General features: G+C 52.1%; 1 protein-coding gene across 4 annotated transcripts in view; it reads right to left on the bottom strand.

Annotated features, from left to right (window-relative positions):
- The window catches only part of WNT7B (Wnt family member 7B), a 68,290-nt gene that overhangs the window by 9,845 nt on the left and 38,333 nt on the right, over positions 1–20,112 (bottom strand). For 3 of the 4 annotated variants that reach the window (XM_064142821.1, XM_064142823.1, XM_064142822.1), the window contains one exon: positions 8,062–8,333. In XM_064142821.1, coding sequence (XP_063998891.1) covers positions 8,062–8,333 — 272 coding nt within the window. Of the gene's footprint in view, positions 1–8,061; positions 8,334–9,598; positions 9,666–20,112 lie in introns of those variants that run through there. The other variant, XM_064142825.1, reaches the window with a different exon arrangement.

Here is a 20,112-nt window from a genome sequence, read left to right as displayed (position 1 = left end):
GCAGGAACATTCCTTAGGCCCCTTTTCCACACACAGGCCCACTCCCACCTCCCCACGATCCTGCCAAATAAAATTTCCTAACTGCTGCTACTTTGTTGAGTGAATTGTGAAATATGAGGTCAAAGCTTTCTCATCCCACGTGCTTTAACACCGCTAATAAATCACAGCCTGAAAACGCAGTTTGAGGCTTGTCCACTGCCAGCTAAGGAGTGAGAGGCTTGGGAGGGCCAAAACAATATGTGTGAGAAGAGATCCATCTTGCTTGCTAGTTCCACACCTAGCCCCAGTTTCTGCTCATGCTAAACAGCCTGCCTGGATAAAGTATGGGACAGCAGCAGTAACGTTCTGGGCATGTTTGTTTTGGCTTCCCTCTTCTGGGCTTGACATTTCCCTCAGTGGAAATGCACATTTTTGGACCAGGTGATGAATGTAACAAACCTCACATTTCTGTTTGACTGCAGTATCAAGAAGAAGCAGGAAACTTTAGGGTTGTTTGGGTCTTTTTCTCTCCCCCCATCAAATATGCAAGTGATCAGCTTTTGGTTTGGATGGTAACAGTACCAAAAGAGATGGAACTTGGTTGCAAGGTATCACCATGCTCATGCTGCAGCAACCTGGGGGTGCTGGCAGAGAGGAGCTGAAGCTGAGGCAGCAGTGCCCAGGTGGGCAGCAGAGCCAATGGCATCCTGGGCTGGCTCAGGAGCAGTGTGGGCAGCAGGACAGGGGAGGTTCTCCCCTGTGCTCATACTCAAGCAGGTTGGCAGAGACCTTCAAGCTCAGCCAGCCCAAACTAGCACCCAGCCCATGGCACTAAGTGCCCCAGCCAGGCTTGGCTGCAACACCTCCAGGCACAGCCACTCCACCACCTCCCTGGGCAGCCCATTCCAATGCCAATCACTCTCTCTGACAACAACTTCCTCCTCACAGCCAGCCTAGACCTGCCCATGGCACAGCTTCAGCCTCTGGCCCCTTCTTCTGTTGCTGGCTGCCTGGCAGCAGAGCCCAACCCCACCTGGCTACAGCCTCCCTGCAGGCAGCTGTAGGCAGCAATGAGCTCTGCCCTGAGCCTCCTCTGCTGCAGGCTGCACCCCCCCAGCTCCCTCAGCCTCTCCTCACAGGGTTTGTGTTCCAGGCTCTTCACCAGCTCCCACATGGATGTACTTATGCACATATGGACAAGCATTTGCTCTCCATCTAATCCACCTCAACTGTAACACCAAACTCTCTGAAGCTGGGTTTCTATCTGTCTGCAAACCAATTTCAGAGGGAAGGTGGAAAGTATGCCATGAAGCACAGCTCTTGAAAGCTTTTTCTGTCTTGAGTGCCCTCACAAGGGATGTGCAGTGAAATACTTTGTCTCTCTTAGAGAAAGAAACTTTCAGCAAAGGACAGACTCCAGGCTGTAAAACCTGGGAAGTCACATTCTTGAAATCTCTGAGATGACTTAGGAAACAAAGTCACTTGTTTTGTAAGACTATTTTAGGCTTATGAGAGCATAGAATTAGTTGGCTTCTGCTTTTGAAACTGCAATTCAGTCTCCACTGAAACTTCATAGCATTTCAACTCAAGTCATATTCTGAGCATCGCTTCTCATCTGCAGCTGGGTGGGTGCAGTCCCAGGCACAGCTCCAGGCTGGGTGGGGAATGGCTGAGAGCAGCCCTGAGGAACAGGCCCTGGGGGTCTGGGCTGATGCAAAGCTCCACAGGAGCCTGCAGTGTGAGTGCAGCCCAGACACAACCCTGTGCTGGGTGCAGCAAGAGCAGTGTGGGCACAGGGCAAGGGAGGGGATTCTGCCCCTTGGCTCTGCTCTCCTCACACCCCACCTGCAGTCCTGGGGGCAGTTCTGCAGCCCCCAGCACAAGCAGCACATGGAAGTGTTGGAGCCAGTGCAGAGGAGGCCACCAAGATGCTGAGAGGGCTGCAGCAGCTCTGCTGTGAGCACAGGCTGAGAGAGTTGGGGCTGTGCAGCCTGGAGAGGAGAAGGCTTGGAGGAGAGCTTGGAGTGGCCTTGCAGTGTCTGAAGGGGGCTCCAGGAAGGCTGTGGAGGGACTATTGACAAGGTCTGGGAATGGCAGGAAAAGGGGTTTGAAGTGGCATAGGGGAGATTGAAACTGCATGTTGGGAAGAAGTTCTTTGCAGTGAGGGTGGTGAGACACTGGCACACCTCCCACAGCCAAGCTCAGGGAGGTTGTGGGGCACAGAATCACCCAATGTGATCTTTAATCATCGTTGATCACATTGGGTGTTTCTGTGCTCCACAACCTCCCTGGAGGTGTTCAAGGCCAGGGTGGATGAGGTCTTGAGCAACCTGTTCTAGTGGGAGGTGTCCCTGCCCATGGCACAGGGGGGTTGGAATTGGATGAGCTTTGAGATCCCTCCCAACCTAAACCATTCTATGGCACAGCTGGGAATGGAGGCCAGTTCTATTATCTCCCTTTCTGTGTTTTAACCTTAAACTGACACTTAATCTCTCCAGCCTGGCACTGCCCAGCCTGCATTGGTGCTTGGCATTGCCTCCACCCAGCTGCACTTGGTCATGTTGAACCTCCTGAGCTTGGCCTGTGCCCACCTCTGCAGCCTGCCCAGGTGCCCCTGGCTGGATCCTTGCCCTCAGCCTGGCTGCTGCAGCACACAGCTTGGTGTGGGCAGCAACCTTGCTGAGGCTGCACTCAGTGCCACTGTCAATCATAGACTGATAGAATGCCAAGTTGGAAGAGGACCTTAAGGACCATCTAGTCCAGCCCTTCTGGGGAAAGCCTGGTCTACATCAGATGGTCCAGCAGCAGGCTGAGTTGCTGGCAGTCAGCAGGATGAGTGTCGCTGGAAGGGAAAGAATTAGGCCAAATTTCCCACCCCCACTAACCACAGCCATTATCTATCCTTAAGAGCCTAAGTGGTTGATAAACTGTTAGGACCATTTCTCTCCTTCCTGTTGGTCAAAGCTGTGATCTGCTACCAATTTGTCAGCTTGTTCTTTTAACATGCTCAGTCCCACCCCCCCACCCCCTTCCCCCATCCCTCACCCCTGCAAAACAAACAAACACATAACCCCACTTCTCCCTGGGATTCCCCAGGGGAGAGGCCAGGCATTGTTTTGAAGCTTTCAACAGCAAGTCAAGATTGATGGCATGTGCTCCCCGATGGGGATGCTCTTTCTGAGTTCATTTAGCCCGGAGTAGTGATCACTTGCTTCTAAAAATACATGGTAGGAAAGCTGTCTCATAAAACAGCACCAAAGCTCCCAGGGCTCTCTTGCTGTTTAGTTTTTCATTACTCTGTCAAAGCCTTTTGCCCACAGATCTCTCTGCAGTGGCTCAGATTTGCAGCAAGCCCTTCCTCCAGCAACATTTGCCTTAGGCTGTGCCTGGTTGTGCTTTGGAGGCTTGGTTTCATCCACCAGCCCTCCGTGTGCCTTCCATCCTGAATCCCAGCGGCTGTGGTGGAGGCTGCCTCTCAGGCAGCACAGCACTGGGTTTAAATCTTCCATCAGCAGAGTCTTGGATCATCAGGAATCACAGAGACACAGAATGTCAGGGCTTGGAAGGGTCTAGCTGATTGGATAGGGCTGGGGGATAGCTTGGGCTGGATGAGCTTGGAGGTCTCTTCCAACCTGCTGGATTTTATGAGTCTATGAAACAAGAGAGACCTCTTCAGAGGGCCAATGTGGTTCCATTTGGTGTAGTCCTATTACTTGAGACATTTCCATGGCTGCTGGAGCTCTCAAGGGGGGGAAGGAAAGAGATTTACCTCTGTTCCTGGAGGGAATTGGGGGTAGCTTTGCAAAACTGATCAGGGGAAGTGCTGTGTGAAAACTCATGGATGGGTTAGAGCTCATCCAGTCCAACCTCCCTGCCAGGCAGGATCACCTAGAGCAGATCACACAGTAGTGTCTCCAGGAGGGTTTTGAATGTCTCCAGAGGAGACTCCACATCCTCTCTGGGCAGCCTGCTCCAGGGCTCTGTAACTCCCATTGTAAAGAAGTTTCTGCTCATGTTGAGGTGCAACCTTCTCTGTTCCAGTCTGTAGCCATTGCTCCTTGGCTTATTGCTGCTGACCAGAGAAAAGCTTTTCCTTATGTTCATATGGAACCTCCTGTGCGCCAGCTTGCACCCATTGCCCCTTGTCCTGCCACTGGACATCCCTGAGCAGACCCTGGCTCCATCCTCCTGACACTCCCCTTTCACATATCATTAATGAGGTCACCCCTCAGCCTCCTCAAGCCCCTAATATCCTCTGATCCTGTGAACATGAGGAAGAGCTTCTTGACTGTAAGGGTTATGGAGCACTGGCACAGGCTCCCCAGAGAGGTTGTGGAGTCTCCTTCTCTGGAGACTTTCCAACCCTGTCTGGATGTGTTCCTGTGTTATCTGACCTAGATTCTATGGTCCTGCTCTGGCACAGGATTGGACTTGATGATCTATGGCAGCCCCTTCCAATCCCTGACATCCTGTGATCCTGTGATCCTCCTCTCCAAGCTAACAAGACTCAGCTCTCCCAGCCCCTGGTGTCATTACAGCCCCCTGTGACCTCCTTCTTGTCTTCTATCCCTATTCATAAATAAGGGACAAATATCCTTCCTTTAATCCTTAATAGTAGCAGGGTACAAGCCAGGGTAGAAGCCCGGGTAGAAGCCAGAGTATAAAGCAGGGTAGAAGCCAGAATATAAACGAGGGTACAACTCTCTGCAGTTGTGTTTTGAGAGTTGTGAAATGGAAAAGGAAGAAGATGCAGATTCAGAGCTGCTTCAGCAAGTGTCCAGATGTAAGTGCAGCTAGTTCTGACCTGGCTGTAAGGAGCACATGGGGTACATTCAGAAGGACATCCACAGAGCAGCAGGCAGTGCCTGGGTTCAGGCTTTGTGTTCTGGTTTCCAGAGTATTGCTCTAACCTTAAGCTTCTCTCAGCCTTTAGTTCAGAATGTCTGATTTAGGCAAATAGCAGATGAGCTCAGATGAGCCAAGGAGACCTTATTGTGACCTTCTAGTATCTGAAGGGGGCCTGCAAGAAAGCTGGTGAAGGACTACCTGAAGGGAGGATGTAGCCAGGTGGGGTTGGGCTCTTCTCCCAGAAGAGACCAACAGAACAGCAGAACCAGAGGACAGAGTCTCAAGCTGTGCCAGGGCAGGTCTAGGCTGGATGTCAGGAGGAAGTTCTTCACAAAGAGAGTGATTGGCATTGGAATGGGCTGCCCTGGGAGGTGGTGGAGTCACCGTGCCTGGAGGTGTTGCAGCCAAGCCTGGCTGGGGCACTTAGTGCCATGGTCTGGGTGCTTGGCCAGGGCTGGACTCAATCCCCTGGTCCAGATCATCCATACAGATACTGACCAGGGCTGGGCCCTGTCTTCTCAATAAAAATAAAAGCAAGCAGGAGAACTTGCCTGACATTTTGGCTTTGAAGAACATTTGTCCCCAAAGGATAAAAAGCAGCCCCTGCAGAAATGTTAAACCCAGTACACTTCCACGAGTGCTGCACCAGGCAGATCTGTCACATCACACACTTCTATGGTCTGCCTGTGGCCCCCTGCTTATGAAATTCTGATGAAGAGTAGAAGTATAATTTGCCTAACAGGGCTTGGCAATGTGGCCTAGTGGTTACTGGGCTATATTTAGAAGTGGGGGACCTAGGATCTATGCCTGGCTCAGATACTGAGCTGCCTTCTCCCCTTGGGCAGGGAACTTCACTGCCCTCCATCTGGTTTTGCTGGTTTGTCCCTCTTCCACATCTTGACTGCCATGTGTTCCAAACAGGCTGTGCTCTGGTACCCACTACAGAGGGCTGCCAGTTTAAGAAGACATAATGATGCATCTAGCAGTAACAAATGCTCCCTTGCAAGCTTAACCTGTGTTTTCCATCTTCCTTTGTATCCAAACACAATGCACAGCACCAAGGTGAACAACTACCTGCAGGGAGGCTGTAGCCAGGTGGGGTTGGGCTCTGCTGCCAGGCAGCCAGCAACAGAAGAAGGGGACCCAGGCTGAAGCTGTGCCAGGGCAAGTCTAGGCTGGATGTGAGGAGGAAGTTGTTGTCAGAGAGAGTGATTGGCATTGGAATGGGCTGCCCAGGGAGGTGGTGGAGTGGCTGTGGCTGGAGGTGTTGAAGCCAAGCCTGGCTGGGACACTTAGTGCCATGGTCTGGGTGATTGGATAGGGCTGGGTTGGAGTGGATGAGGTCAGAGGTCTCTTTGTACCTGGTTGATTCTATGATTCCAAGAGAAGTGATCAGACCTCCAGCTGCTCTTCCCAGACCTCACACAGCAGCAGCAGCAGCAGCTTTTGATGAAAAAAGCTTGTGCCACTCCTAGGGATGCTTTTCTGTCTGCTCTTCAGCCAGCTGTCTCCTGCCCCCCTGGAGACCTCACTCATCGTCCGAGTGCTGATCCTGTCTCTACACCTGAGACTGTGCTCCAAAACTGGACTCTTTCACCACACTGACTTTAGGTAGAGCTTTCATCCCCAAGGATAACTGCCCACACACACCACCTTCATCTTCACTGCACAGCCAGCCACAGCCCTTGGGAGACCTTGCTGCATGGACTGAGGATCATTAAGCAAAACAGAGGCAGTGAGACAGTTGTGCTGCTTCTGTCAGCAGTCCCTCAACCATCTCTGCTCACTTCAGCAGCCAGTGCTTGGACTAGTGGAAGCACAGAAGGCACACACTGGTTTAGAGGAGAAAAATTCAACCTGGATTTGGGGGCAAGGTGTAGAGGAGTGCCCTGCTGAGACCTCATCTCGAATATTGCCTTCAGTTTGGGGCTCCCCAGCTGCAGAGGGACAGGGATCTGCTGGAGAGGGTCCAGCGGAGGGCTGTGAGGATGATAAGGGGACTGAAGCACTGCCTGGTGAGGAGAGGCTGAGGGCCCTGGGGCTGCTTAGTCTGGAGAAGAGAAGACTGAGAGGGGATTGGATCAATGTTTATAAGTATCTGAGGGCTGGGGGTCAGGAGGGGGGGACAGGCTCTGCTCACTGTTCCCTGGGACAGGACAAGCAGCAATGGATGGAAGCTGCAGCACAGGAGGTTCCAGCTCAGCACAAGGGGGAACTTCTTGGCTGGAAGGGTCCCAGAGCCCTGGCACAGGCTGCCCAGAGAGGCTGTGGAGTCTCCTTCTCTGGAGCCTTCCCAGGCCTGTCTGGATGTGTTCCTCTGTGATCTGTGTCAGGTAGGATTGTCCTGCTCTGGCAGGAGGTTGGACTGGATGCTCTCCTTGTGTCCCTTCCAACCCCTGACATCCTGTGAGCCTGTGAGTGACATACTGGAGTCTCCTGCAGCACTGGAGAGTGGAAGCAGCACTTATTCTACCTGCAGGAAAACCCTGTGCAGGCTACAGTGGGATCCCTCCTGAGGTCGGTCTGTCTTGTGCAGACATTTCTTACCCTTTCTGAAGGGCAAGCTTTGAGAGCTCTGAGGGTGATACTCAGAGGACACAACCCAGCAGAACTCCCCGGGGTTTACGGTTTCCATTGCAAGCAACTGAGTCGCGGCTGCAGACATGGAACTCTTTCTCCTTCCCAAGTGGCTCCTCTGCAGCTGTTTGCAGCCCGCCAGCGGCCAGTTGTGCCCCGGCTATGAAGTGTGTGTTTCATTAAAGCTGTGGTCAAAGAAGTGTTTTGGTTCGGGATGGAATAAATAGCTGCAAGTGCTGCGGGAGTTCAGCAATGCAGACACTCGGTCCTGTCCCGTCACAAGCCCAAACATCTCTTGCAAAGGAGATGAAAACCAAAACTCCTCCTTGCGCCAAGCAGCTCCGGCAAAGTCCTCTCTGTTACCGGCGGGACTGGCAGGAAGGCTCAGGAAGCTGAAGGAGTTAGAGGAGCAGGAAGCAGAAGTCTTTAGAGGAGCAGCTGCAATGCAATAAGGTCTGAACAAAAAAAACCCTCGGGTCTGAATAAAAAGAAACAGCAAACAAAACACGAAGGGGAGGTGCCGCGGGGGAGCTGGATGCGGGCGCGGGGTACTGCAAAGAGAGGGGTGAGTGCTGGGGGGTGCCTCCTGCGCCAAGCCAGCCGCCCCCCGGTGCTCCAGCGCACACGGTCCCCCAGCCCTCATCCTTTCGGGAATACCTTTCTTCCAGCCTCATTGTTGTGCAAGTTCATCAGCCTCCGGGCATTCTTTTTGATTTCTCGGGCATCAACAAACCTCCGGGAGAACTCAATGCCGTATCTGATATCCGCAGAGCAGCCTCCCCACTTCCAGCCCTCCTCCTGGTTGTAGTAGCCCTGTTTCTCTCGGTCACAGCCACAATTGCTGAGGTTGCCCTGGCTGCAGGCGGCCGTGACAGCGTGTGCAACCCCGGCAGCAGTAATGGCATAGGTGAAGGCAGCTTCCCTGCTTCCTGTGGAGAGAAGCCAAAAGCTGATGGGTTGGACAGAAAGGCACTCGCTAGCGTAAGAACACACAACCAACTCGAGCAGTAGTGGCAGGCAGCAGTGTGGGGAAGGGATTACTGCTAAGTGTGCATTTCTTTTTCTTACACAACTGGGTTAGTATTTGAAAGGCTTGGCTCAGCTGGGGCATCCTCCCCCAGACAAGCACCAGCCATGTGAGAGTGCCCCCATAGCCCACTTCGTCTGAGGGCAATTTCCTAGTGGCTGAGGAGAGCAGCACGGTTTGGTTCTGCACTCCATAGTCAGGTTTGCAAGCTGAGCTTCATCTGCAACAGGGGATTGAGTCCAGCAGCAGTGAGTTTGCAGCTGGCACCAAGCTAGGAGCAGTGTGGAGCTGTGGGAGGGTAGCAGAGCCCTGCAGAGGGACCTGGCCAGGCTGCATGGGTGGGCAGAGGCCAAGGGGATGAGACTGAACAAGGCCCAGGGCAGGTTCTGCACTTTGGCCACAACAACCCCAAGCAGCACTTGGGGCTGGGGCCAGAGTGGCTGAGAGCAGGCAGGCAGAGAGGGCCCTGGGGGTGTTGGCAGAGAGGAGCTGAAGCTGAGGCAGCAGTGCCCAGGTGGGCAGCAGAGCCAATGGCATCCTGGGCTGGCTCAGGAGCAGTGTGGGCAGCAGGACAAGGGAGGTTCTTGTGCCCCTGTGCTCAGCACTGCTCAGGCTGCCCCTGGAGTGCTGTGTCCAGTTCTGGGCTCCTCCATTGCAGAGATGTTGCAGTACTGGAAGGTGTCCACAGGAGGGCGACAAAGCTGTGAGGGGCCTGGAGCAGAGCCCTGTGAGGAGAGGCTGAGGGAGCTGGGGGGGTGCAGCCTGCAGCAGAGGAGGCTCAGGGCAGAGCTCATTGCTGTCTGCAGCTGCCTGCAGGGAGGCTGTAGCCAGGTGGGGTTGGGCTCTGCTGCCAGGCACCCAGCAGCAACAGAAGGGGACAGAGGCTGAAGCTGTGGCAGGGCAGGTCTAGGCTGGATGTTAGGAGGAAGTTGTTGTCAGAGAGAGTGATTGGCATTGGAATGGGCTGCCCAGGGAGGTGGTGGAGTCGTCATGGCAGGAGGTGTTGCAGCCAAGCCTGGCTGGGGCACTTAGTGTCATGGTCTGGGTGCTTGGCCAGGGCTGGGAGCTAGGTTGGGCTGGGTGAGCTTGGAGAGCTCTGCCAGCTTGCTTGATCCAACCCCTTTTACATCACAGATATGAGGAAGATCCTACAAGAAACAATCTTACCCTTGTTTCTTGGCACCATTTAGTTGTTTCTCCAAGGCAAGAACAGAAGGAAACTTAAGCTCAGAGCTGAAGCTGGAGGAGTGCTGTGGTCTTCAGGTACCAAAGAGGTTAAACTGACTTGTGTCTGACTCGAGCACATTTTGCAACTGAGGGGCTGACTTTGCTTCCCTGCACAAAAGTGTTTTGTTGGGGTGTACTCTGTGTGTAGTCTGGTTCAGTGGTTCCCAAACCATGGTCCACAGAACACTGGTGGTCCAGGAGGCCACACTGAAGGCTTCACAGCTAATCCACCGAGTGGCATTAAAAGCTGTTTTTAATAGTGTTTCCAATTAAAAGCTTGATGATAACGATGCCTGGTGGCCCACAAGGAATTCTGAGGGTTGATTGCAATCCAAAAAGAGGTTGGGAACCTCTGTTCTAGTTACTAATGCTCTCTAAAAACACCTAGGAACATGCACTCCTCTTCCTCACTTGCCAGCCCCATGTTTTCATTGGTATCCTGTTGACCTGCAGGGTTTGTTTCTTCATCTCCTTTCAGGGGAAAAAAAAAGCCAACTTCAAAATCTATCTGTTCTTATTCTGTGCTTGAAAGGTTGGAAATGAGAGATGGGATAGAAACTACACCTATAAGTACATTGGTCCTTCCCCTGCTAGGTGAGAGTGAATCACAGAATCACAGAACCATAGAGGTTGGGAGGGACCTCCAGAGATCACCCAGCCCAACCCCACTCCAAGGCAGCATCCCCTAGGCTAGTTGGCACAGGAATGCATCCAGGAGGAGTTTGAAAGTCTCCAGTAAAGGAGACTCCACAGCCTCTCTGGGCAGCCTGCTCCAGGGCTCTGTCACACTCACTGCAAAGAAGTTTCTGCTCATGCTGAGCACCAAAAGGAGCTTGGCCTCATCCACCTGACACCCACCTCTCAGATATCTGTACACATTGACCTGATCTCCTCTCAGCCTTCTCTCCTCCAGACTGAACAACCCCAGGGCTCTCAGCCTCCATTTGCAGGGGAGATGCTCAAGCTCCCCAAGTCATCCTTGTGGCTCTCTGCTGGACTCTCTCCAGCAGGTCACTGTCTCTCCTGAACTGGGGAGCCCAAAACTGGACACACTATTCCAAGTGTGGTTTCAGCAGAGCAGAGTAGAGGGGGAGAAGAACCTCCCTAGACCTGCTGGCCACACTTTTCCTGATGCACCCCAGCATGCCATTGGCTCTCTTAGTCACATTGCTGGCCCAGTGAGAGTTCAAATTCAGACTCAGGAGATATTCTTTCAGTTCAGACACCTCTGAACCAGGTGTTCAAATAGTTATGAACAAGCAGAAACATATTCCTGTCAGGGAACATTGCAGCTGTGAGCTACAGCTCTGTAGATTGAGATAAAGCTGAGAGAGGGTCATTATCATAGAACCATAGAATCATAGAACCAAGCAGGTTGGCAGAGCCCTCCAAGCTCACTCAGTCCAACCTAGCACCCAGCCCAGCCCAAGCACCCAGACCATGGCACTAAGTGCCCCAGCCAGTCAGTTCCAACCCCCCTGCCATGCCCAGGGACACCCTCAGTCCCTCTCCTCAGGGCTGCTCTCCAGCCTGGCACTGCCCAGCCTGCATTGGTGCTTGGCATTGCCTCCACCCAGCTGCAGGACTTTGCCCTTGGTCTTGTTGAACCTCCTGAGCTTGGCCTGTGCCCACCTCTGCAGCCTGCCCAGGTGCCTCTGGCTGGATCCCTGCCCTCAGCCTGGCTGCTGCAGCACACAGCTTCAGTGCAAGCATTACCTCAGCAGCTCTCTAAAGTCCTCAGTAGAGTCTACCAGAAAATGCTGATGGGGGAGGGGAACCTCTGCACTCAGATAAGGTCTCTGCTGCCCACAAAGCTTGCCATTAGCATGTCATCACTTGGAATCAGTTCTAAGCAAGCCTTTGTTAGGCAGCTAAAATTCAGGAGTCATTGCTGTGATACCTGACTGGAGAACAATAACCTCATTTTGCAGCACTTTCTGAGATCTCAAAAACATTCTCCTTCTGCCATGAGACAGGGATAACTCCTTCCAGAAACGGTCACCCAATGGATAGAGACTACACAAAGCAGAAAATTTGAGGTTTGGGCCAATTTTGAAGCAATTTCTCTTCTTTGTTTTATTTTTTTTTTCCCAGCAGTCAGCTGGGTATGGGCACTGAGACTGCTCACCCTCTGTGCCCAAAAGGAGACCTTCTTCTTCTGAGCCTCTCCACTGCAGAGAGATGTTGAGGTGCTGGAAGGTGTTTGGAACAGGGCAGCAAGGCTGGGGAGGGGCCTGGAGCAGAGCCCTGTGAGGAGAGGCTGAGGGAGCTGGGGGGGTGCAGCCTGCAGCAGAGGAGGCTCAGGGCAGAGCTCATTGCTGCCTGCAGCTGCCTGCAGGGAGGCTGTAGCCAGGTGGGGTTAGGCTCTGCTGCCAGACAGCCAGCAACAGAAGAAGGGGACCCAGGCTGAAGCTGTGGCAGGGCAGGTCTAGGCTGGCTGTGAGGAGGAAGTTGTTGTCAGAGAGAGTGATTGGCATTGGAATGGGCTGCCCAGGGAGGGGGTGGAGGCACTGTGATGCAGTGAACACAGAGGTGCACCAACCCTCTCCTTTCCCTCAAACCAAATATGAGGCCTTAGAACAGTGGGAACCAAACCTACACATCAAAGCCCTCCTTACTCCCTCTGTATTATTCCCTAGTAGGGTCAGATAACAGAGCCCATCTCCCAGAAATGATGCTTCAACCTCTTCCTCTACTAATGAAGTAGACAACTAGAGACAGGACAAGCAGGCATGGTCTGAAGCTGCGCCAGAAGAGGTTTAGGTTGGATATTAGGAAGCACTTCCTCATGGAAAGGGTGATCAGGCACTGGCATGGACTGCCAGGGAGCTGCTGGAGTCATCATCCCTGGAGGTCTTTGAGAAAAGGCTGGCTGTGGCCCTTGGTGGCATGGTTTAGCTGATGTCATGGTGTCAGCTTATAGGCTGGACTCAGTGCTCTCAGAGCTCTTTTCCAGCCTCACTGATTCTGTGGCTGCAGAACTAATCACATCCACAAGCCTTATCTCAGGAGGAACCATCACAGCCTCAAGCAACCACTGAGCAATAGCCTGAACCAGGCTAGAGAGGGACAGAGGAAAACACCACACACTGCTGCCAAACAAAGCCCCTGCACTTGCACCCTCTGCAGGCACCAGACTGCTTGTGTGATGCACTGTGATAGAGAGCCAGAGAGTCACAGAATCAGGCAGGGCTGGAAGGGAGCACAAGGATCAGCCAGTTCCAAGCCCCCTGCCATGCCCAGGGACACCCTACCCTAGGGCAGGCTGCACACAGCCTCAGCCAGCCTGGCCTCAAACACCTCCAGCCATGGGGCCTCAACCACCTCCCTGGGCAACCCATTCCAGCCTCTCACCACTCTCCTGCTCAACAACTTCCTCCTCACCTCCAGGCTGAACCTAATCACCTCCAGCTCTGCTCCATTCCCCCCACTCCTGCCACTCCCTCACAGCTTCAAAAGTCCCTCCCCATTTTTTTTGCAGCCCCCTCCAGATCCTGGAAGGCCACAAGAAGGTCACCTGGGAGCCTCCTCTGCTGCAGCCTGCACAGCCCCAACTCTTTCAGTCTGTGCTCACAGCAGAGCTGCTGCAGCCTCTGAGCCTCCTCCTGGCCCTGCTCTGGACACTCTCCAGCATCTCCACAGCCCTCTTGTCCCAGGGGCTCCAGAGCTGGATGCAGGACTCCAGCTGGGGTCTGAGCAGAGCAGAGGGGCAGAATCCCCTCCTTGGCCCTGCTGGCCACACTGCTGCTGCTGCAGCCCAGGCTCTGCCAGTGCCAGTGAGCTGCTGGCACTGAAAACTGAGGGCACATTGAGTCATTTTTTCACATGCCAAAGACACAGATACTAACTCAGATACATCTGCCTCTACATCTGCCTCTACTTCTCTACATTTAGATCGGTAAACTAAAACTCAGAGACCAGCCCCTGAGTAGGGCTGGTTGAAGACTTCACAGCAAAGCTCCTTTGTGATTTTGTGTTTTACTTAACAGACTCATTAGCAATCCCCAAGGGAAACATTGCAGTCTCCTCTCTTTGGGCAGAATCCAAGGGCAATAGAAGGCAGAGAGAGCTTTCTCTGTTTGGAGCAGCTCCTTTCTTTGTTTGCACTTTCAGTGTAATGAATTTTGGGCTTCTTGGTTGGTAGCCTAAAGGCACAATTTGCTTTCCTTTCTCTGTCTCTCTCATTTACTATACCTGGTACTGCAAGTCATAGAATCACAGAATCAAGCAGATTGGAAGAGCCTTCCAAGCTCACCCAGCCCAACCTAGCACCCAGCCCAACCTGGCACCCAGCCCTATCCAATCACCCAGACCATGGCACTAAGTGCCCCATCCAGGCTTGGCTTCAACACCTCCAGGGATGGCAACTCCACCACCTCCCTTTTGAACTGAGGAGCCCAGAACTGGACACTATGATGAGGGGTAATGGCTGTAAACTGCAAGAGGAGAGATTTAAAGTAGATGTTAGGGAGAAGTTCTCTGAGGTGAGACACTGGCACAGGTTGCCCAGGGAGGTTGTGGAGCACAGAATAGAATGAAATGGTACAGCATAGAATGAATGGAATGGAATAGAATGGAACAGAATAGAATGGAATGGAACAGAATGTAACTGAATGGAAAGGAATAGAATAGAATAGAATAGAATAGAATAGAATAGAATAGAATAGAATAGAATAGAATAGAATAGAATAGAATAGAATAGAATAGAATAGAATAGAATAGAATAGAACAGAACCGCATAGAATGAATGGAATGTAATAGAATGTAACTGAATGGAAAAGAATAGAATATAATAGAATAGAATGGAATGAAGTAGAATGGAATAGAATTAAACAGAATGAACAAAATAGAATGGAACAGAATGGAGCTGAACAGAATAAAATGAAACAGAATAGAATGGAATGGAATGGAGTAGAATGAATGGTATACAATGGAACTGAATGAAATGGAGTAGAATGAAATAGAATGGAACAGAATAGAATGGAATGGAACTGAATAAAATGTAATGGAACAGAATGGAACTGAATGGAATGGAATAGAATGGAAGAGAATGGAACTGAATGGAATGGAATAGAACAGAATGGAGTAGAATGGAATAGAATAGGATGGAACAGAATGGGACAGAGTAGAATGGAATGGAATGCAATCGAATAGAACAGAATGGAATGGGATAGAATGGGACATAATAGAATAGAATAGGAGTGGAGTGAAGTAGAATGGAATGGAGTAGAATAGAATGGAATGGCATAGAATAGAACAGAACTGAAGCAAAGCCCAGAGCTGTTTTCCCCTAGCCCCATCTCCCGTGGGACATCGGCAGACTCTTTCTGCAGTCCAGTGCTTTCTGCCGCGGGGTGCAAGGAGCGCTGCTGCCCCGCAGCATGCAGAGCAGTGCTGCACTACAGCATGTCAGACACTGGTCATCACTCAGTGGGAAACAGCACCAAACATTCAGCAGGCAGTCATTAAGTCCCACGGTGGGACATCAGTAGGCTCAGAAGAGAGCTCAGGCAGGAGACGTCTCTCTGCTCCAGCTACTGCTTCCCACATAGTGCTGTGGCAGCAGCAGCACTGTGGAAGCACAGCCAGCTGTGACGCTGCACAGGCTTCTCTGCAGGGCACAGTGCAGCTGGGAGCAGCCCTCCCGAGCTTTGTGCGCTCTGTGCTACTCAAGCCACGCTCCTGTGCCTTCTGTCAATGAGGGCTTAACACCAACGCCTGGTTAAACCCTGACAAACACCAAGCGGCCGTGCCCTGGGACCAGAACTGGATTTGCCCATTTTCCTGAAGAGTCAGATACAGGTCGTTTGCTAGTGCTGAGCTAGTCAGGAACACTGCCTGCAGGGAGCAGAGCTTCACGGGAGAGAGACCACAATAAGTCACAATGAACACAGCTTTACAGGAGAGAGACCACAGTAAGTCACATTTGAAAGAAGAAGATAAAAGAATGGTTTAGGTTGGAAGGGACCTTAAAGAGCATCCAGGTTCAACCCCCCTGTGCTGTAGGCAGGGACACCTCCTGCTAGAACAGGTCGCTCAAGGCTTCATCCAACCTGGCCCTGAACATCTCCAGGGAGGTTGTGGAGCACAGAATCACCCACTGGGACCCAGAATGTTTAAGCAGATCTTAACCATTGCTCCTTGGCCAGTTAGGCAGAGTGACAGAGGCTGTGGAACAAAAGCTCTGTCAAGAGTTCATTGGGATGAATACAGAACCATAGAATGGCTTAGTTGGAAGGGACCTCAAAGCTCAGCCAGTTCCAACCTCCCTGTGCCACAGGCAGGGACACCTGTGTGAGTCTGTGAGTCTATGATTTAATGAAGCCAATTTAGAGCCATGAGTGCTGAAAAGTTGTGGCAAACTGTTGTTAAGAAGACTACAAAGACAAATATCCTCCCCTGCTCTCAAAGGAAAAACAAACAGAAAACAAAAAGAGAAAACAAAAAGAGAGGAGAAAAGAGGAAGGAAGGAAGGAAGGAGGGAAGGAAGGAGGGAAGGAAGGAGGGAGGGAAGGAAGGAGGGAAGGAAGGAGGGAAGGAAGGAGGGAAGGAAGGAGGGAAGGAAGGAGGGAAGGAAGGAGGGAAGGAAGGAGGGAAGGAAGGAGGGAAGGAAGGAGGGAAGGAAGGAAGGAAGGAAGGAAGGAAGGAAGGAAGGAAGGAAGGAAGGAAGGAAGGAAGGAAGGAAGGAAGGAAGGAAGGAAGGAAGGAAGGAAGGAAGGAAGGAAGGAAGGAAGGAGGGAAGGAGGGAAGGAGGGAAGGAGGGAAGGAGGGAAGGAGGGAAGGAGGGAAGGAGGGAAGGAGGGAAGGAGGGAAGGAGGGAAGGAGGGAAGGAGGGAAGGAGGGAAGGAGGGAAGGAGGGAAGGAGGGAAGGAAGGAAGGAAGGAAGGAAGGAAGGAAGGAAGGAAGGAAGGAAGGAAGGAAGGAAGGAAGGAAGGAAGGAAGGAAGGAAGGAAGGAAGGAAGGAAGGAAGGAGGGAAGGAAGGAGGGAAGGAGGGAGGGAAGGAAGGAAGGAAGGAAGGAAGGAAGGAAGGAAGGAAGGAAGGAAGGAAGGAAGGAAGGAAGGAAGGAAGGAAGGAAGGAAGGAAGGAAGGAAGGAAGGAAGGAAGGAAGGAAGGAAGGAAGGAAGGAAGGAAGGAAGGAAGGAAGGAAGGAAGGAAGGAAGGAAGGAAGGAAGGAAGGAAGGAAGGAAGGAAGGAAGGAAGGAAGGCCTGTTCCTCAGGGCTGCTCTCAGCCATTCCCCACCCAGCCCCTTGCTTGGGATTGGCCCACTCCGGTGCAGGACCTTACACTTGGCCATGTGCACATCCCTCCTGCTGTGCCCATGAACATGAAGAAGCATGGCCTGGCAAGACCACACCTTCCCAGGAGACCTGCTGCTGGGTCAGTATTGCAATTAACTCACTTCAGTCATTTCAGTAGCCTGACACAAAGGCACTGTGTGGAAGAACAGCTCTTTAAAGTAAACCTGCACTACCATTTGCATGAAGTCATCTTCTCCTCTACTGCCTTATGCCACTCCTAACCTAGAGAACAAGCCCCTGGGGGCAGTGGCCCTGCCCCCTGTAAATCACTCTGCACACCTGTGCTTTGCTGTAGAAACAAGTCAGATAATGACACCTTCTCAAGAGTTCACTGAATTATGAGTCCTTGGGAGCAAAGCACTCAGCTCCTGTCCCTGGGCACGCCAGGGTGTCTGTGGGTGGGTGTCTGTGGATGAGAGTGTCTGTGCAGGCTGCAGATGGAATTTCAGCTCTGCCTTCCAGAGTCTCCTGAGGCAGTTTTTGGTTAAACCATGAATGACACCTCAAGATATTCTGCAGAGCCTACCAGTGGGCCAGTAGCACTTTGCCATACTCACAGGATCACAGCATGTTAGGGGTTGGAAGAGACCTCCAGAGATCACTGAGGCTAACCCCCCTGCCAGAGCAGGACCATAGAATCTATCTCAAGTCACACAGGAATGCATAGAATCACAGAACCAAGCAGGTTGGCAGAGCCCTCCAAGCTCACCCAGCTCAACCCAGCCCCCAGCCCTGCCCAGGCACCCAGACCATGGCACTGAGTGCCCCAGCCAGGCTTGGCTTCAACACCTCCAGGGATGGTGACTCCACCACCTCCTCTTTGATCACATTGGGTGATTCTGTGCTCCATGACCCCCCTGGAGGTGCTCAAGGCCAGGTTGGATGAGATCTTAAGCGACCTGTTCTAGTGGGAAGTGTCTCTGCCTATGGCTCAGGGGATGGAACTCTTACGAGCTTTGAGGTCCCTTCCAACCTAAAGCATTCTATGATTCTATATATATATAGAATCACAGAATGGTTTAGGTTGGAAGAGACCACATATATATATATATGAATATGTATGTATTGTATACATAATATAATCATTTATATATATAATGATTATCTTATATATATAATGATTATATGATAGACCTCCAATATAATCCAGTCCAACCTAGCACTGATATGATAGACCTCCAATATAATCCAGTCCAACCTAGCACTGATATGATAGACCTCCAATATAATCCAGTCCAACCTAGCACTGATATGATAGACCTCCAATATAATCCAGTCCAATCAGTCAGAGTCCTGCATCTGGGAAGGAATAGTAAACTGCAGCAGTGCAGGCTGGGAGGTGACTGCTGGAGAGCAGCCCCAGGGAGAGGGCCCTGGGGGTCCTGGTGGATAGCATCCATGGCACAGCAATGTGCCCTTGTGGCCAAGAAGATCAATGGGGTCCTGGGGTGTGTTAAGCAGAGTGTGCCCAGCAGACCAAGGGAGGTTCTCCTGCCCCTCTGCTCTGCCCTGCTGAGACCTCATCTTGAGTACTGCCTTCAGTTTGGGGCTCCCCAGCTGCAGAGGGACAGGGATCTGCTGGAGAGGGTCCAGCAGAGGGCTGTGAGGATGATGGGGGGATAGGAGGGCACTGCCTGGTGAGGAGAGGCTGAGGGCCCTGGGGCTGCTTAGTCTGGAGAAGAGAAGACTGAGAAGGGATTGGATCAATGTTTATCAATATCTATGGGCTGGGGGTCAGGAGGGGGGGACAGGCTCTGCTCACTGCCCCCTGGGACAGGACAAGCAGCAATGGATGGAAGCTGCAGCACAGGAGGTTCCAGCTCAGCACAAGGGCAACTTCTTGGCTGGAAGGGTCCCAGAGCCCTGGCACAGGCTGCCCAGAGAGGTTGTGGAGTCTCCTTCTCTGGAGCCTTCCCAGGCCTGTCTGGATGTGTTCCTCTGAGATCTGTGTTAGATTGTGAGGTCCTGCTCTGGCAGGGGCTTGGACTGGATGATCTCCCTGGGTCCCTTCCAACCCCTGACATCCTCTGATCTGGTGATCCTGTGAACCAGACCATGGCACTATGCCTATATACATCTGCATTAGGCTAGAAACCTCCTTTTGGAAAGAAAACCCAAGGTCAACAGCAAGCAAGCTCAGCCTGAGACATTTTGCAGGTATGAAGCAGTCTTTGCAGATTAGATGCCAGTGCTGACAGTACACAAAAGGAATTGCATCTCCATGGCAGGAGCTAGGCACTTGGAGCTGAATCTGCAGAGAGATCTTGGCTCTAAAGCCTGTCTTTTAGATGTTTTTCCACCTAGTATTTTCCATGTGGCCATGGTAGGAATCCAGTATGCCTGAGAGGCAACCAGCAGAAAAGCAACACTTCCAGAAGCCATGGAGCTGCATGGGAAAGCCCCAAAGCTGAGAGTAGAAAATGAAAGACTCTGAACTTATCCCATCAGAGAGTTAAGTCAGATCTCCTTGCTCAGTGAGCCTTTCCAGCTCTGCTGGCAGCAGCCACCCCAGTGTAATTGCTGAGGGGATATGGTGGTTTCAGCAAAGCAGATCCCACCCTGAAAATATTCCAGTCAGTCCATTATCCTGCTCCACTTTCTGGCTGGGGCAGGGGTGGGGGAGAAAATCATTCATTACATTAAAACAAGGGGAATTGTTGTGTTGCTCTGATTGGTTGGGATGTTCTACTGAACAGAATTCCCTTTCCTCTGCCACATTGTTCTTCTGGGGTGTTTTTTTCCAGAGTACCTTTTAAATTCCTTCCATCACACACAGCATGGGGATGATTGTGTGTGAAAGTGCTGCCTCTGCTTTGTCACAGACTCAGACAATCAGACAGGGCTGGAAGGGAGCACAAGGAGCAGCCAGTTCCAACCCCCTGCCATGCCCAGGGACACCCTACCCTAGAGCAGGCTGCACACAGCCTCAGCCAGCCTGGCCTCAAACACCTCCAGCCATGGGGCCTCAACCACCTCCCTGGGCAACCCATTCCAGCCTCTCACCACTCTCCTGCTCAACAACTTCCTCCTCACCTCCAGCCTCACTCTCCCCACCTCCAGCTTTGCTCCATTCCCCCCAGGCCTGCCACTCCCTCACAGCCTCAAAAGTCCCTCCCCAGCTTTTTTGGAGCCCCCTTCAGATCCTGGAAGGCC

This window comes from Pogoniulus pusillus, chromosome 4 (genome assembly GCF_015220805.1).
Source record: "Pogoniulus pusillus isolate bPogPus1 chromosome 4, bPogPus1.pri, whole genome shotgun sequence".
Taxonomy (NCBI): Eukaryota; Metazoa; Chordata; class Aves; order Piciformes; family Lybiidae; genus Pogoniulus; species Pogoniulus pusillus.
The sequence above is the reverse complement of the archived record's forward strand: the minus strand, read 5'-3'. Positions and strand labels throughout refer to the sequence as shown.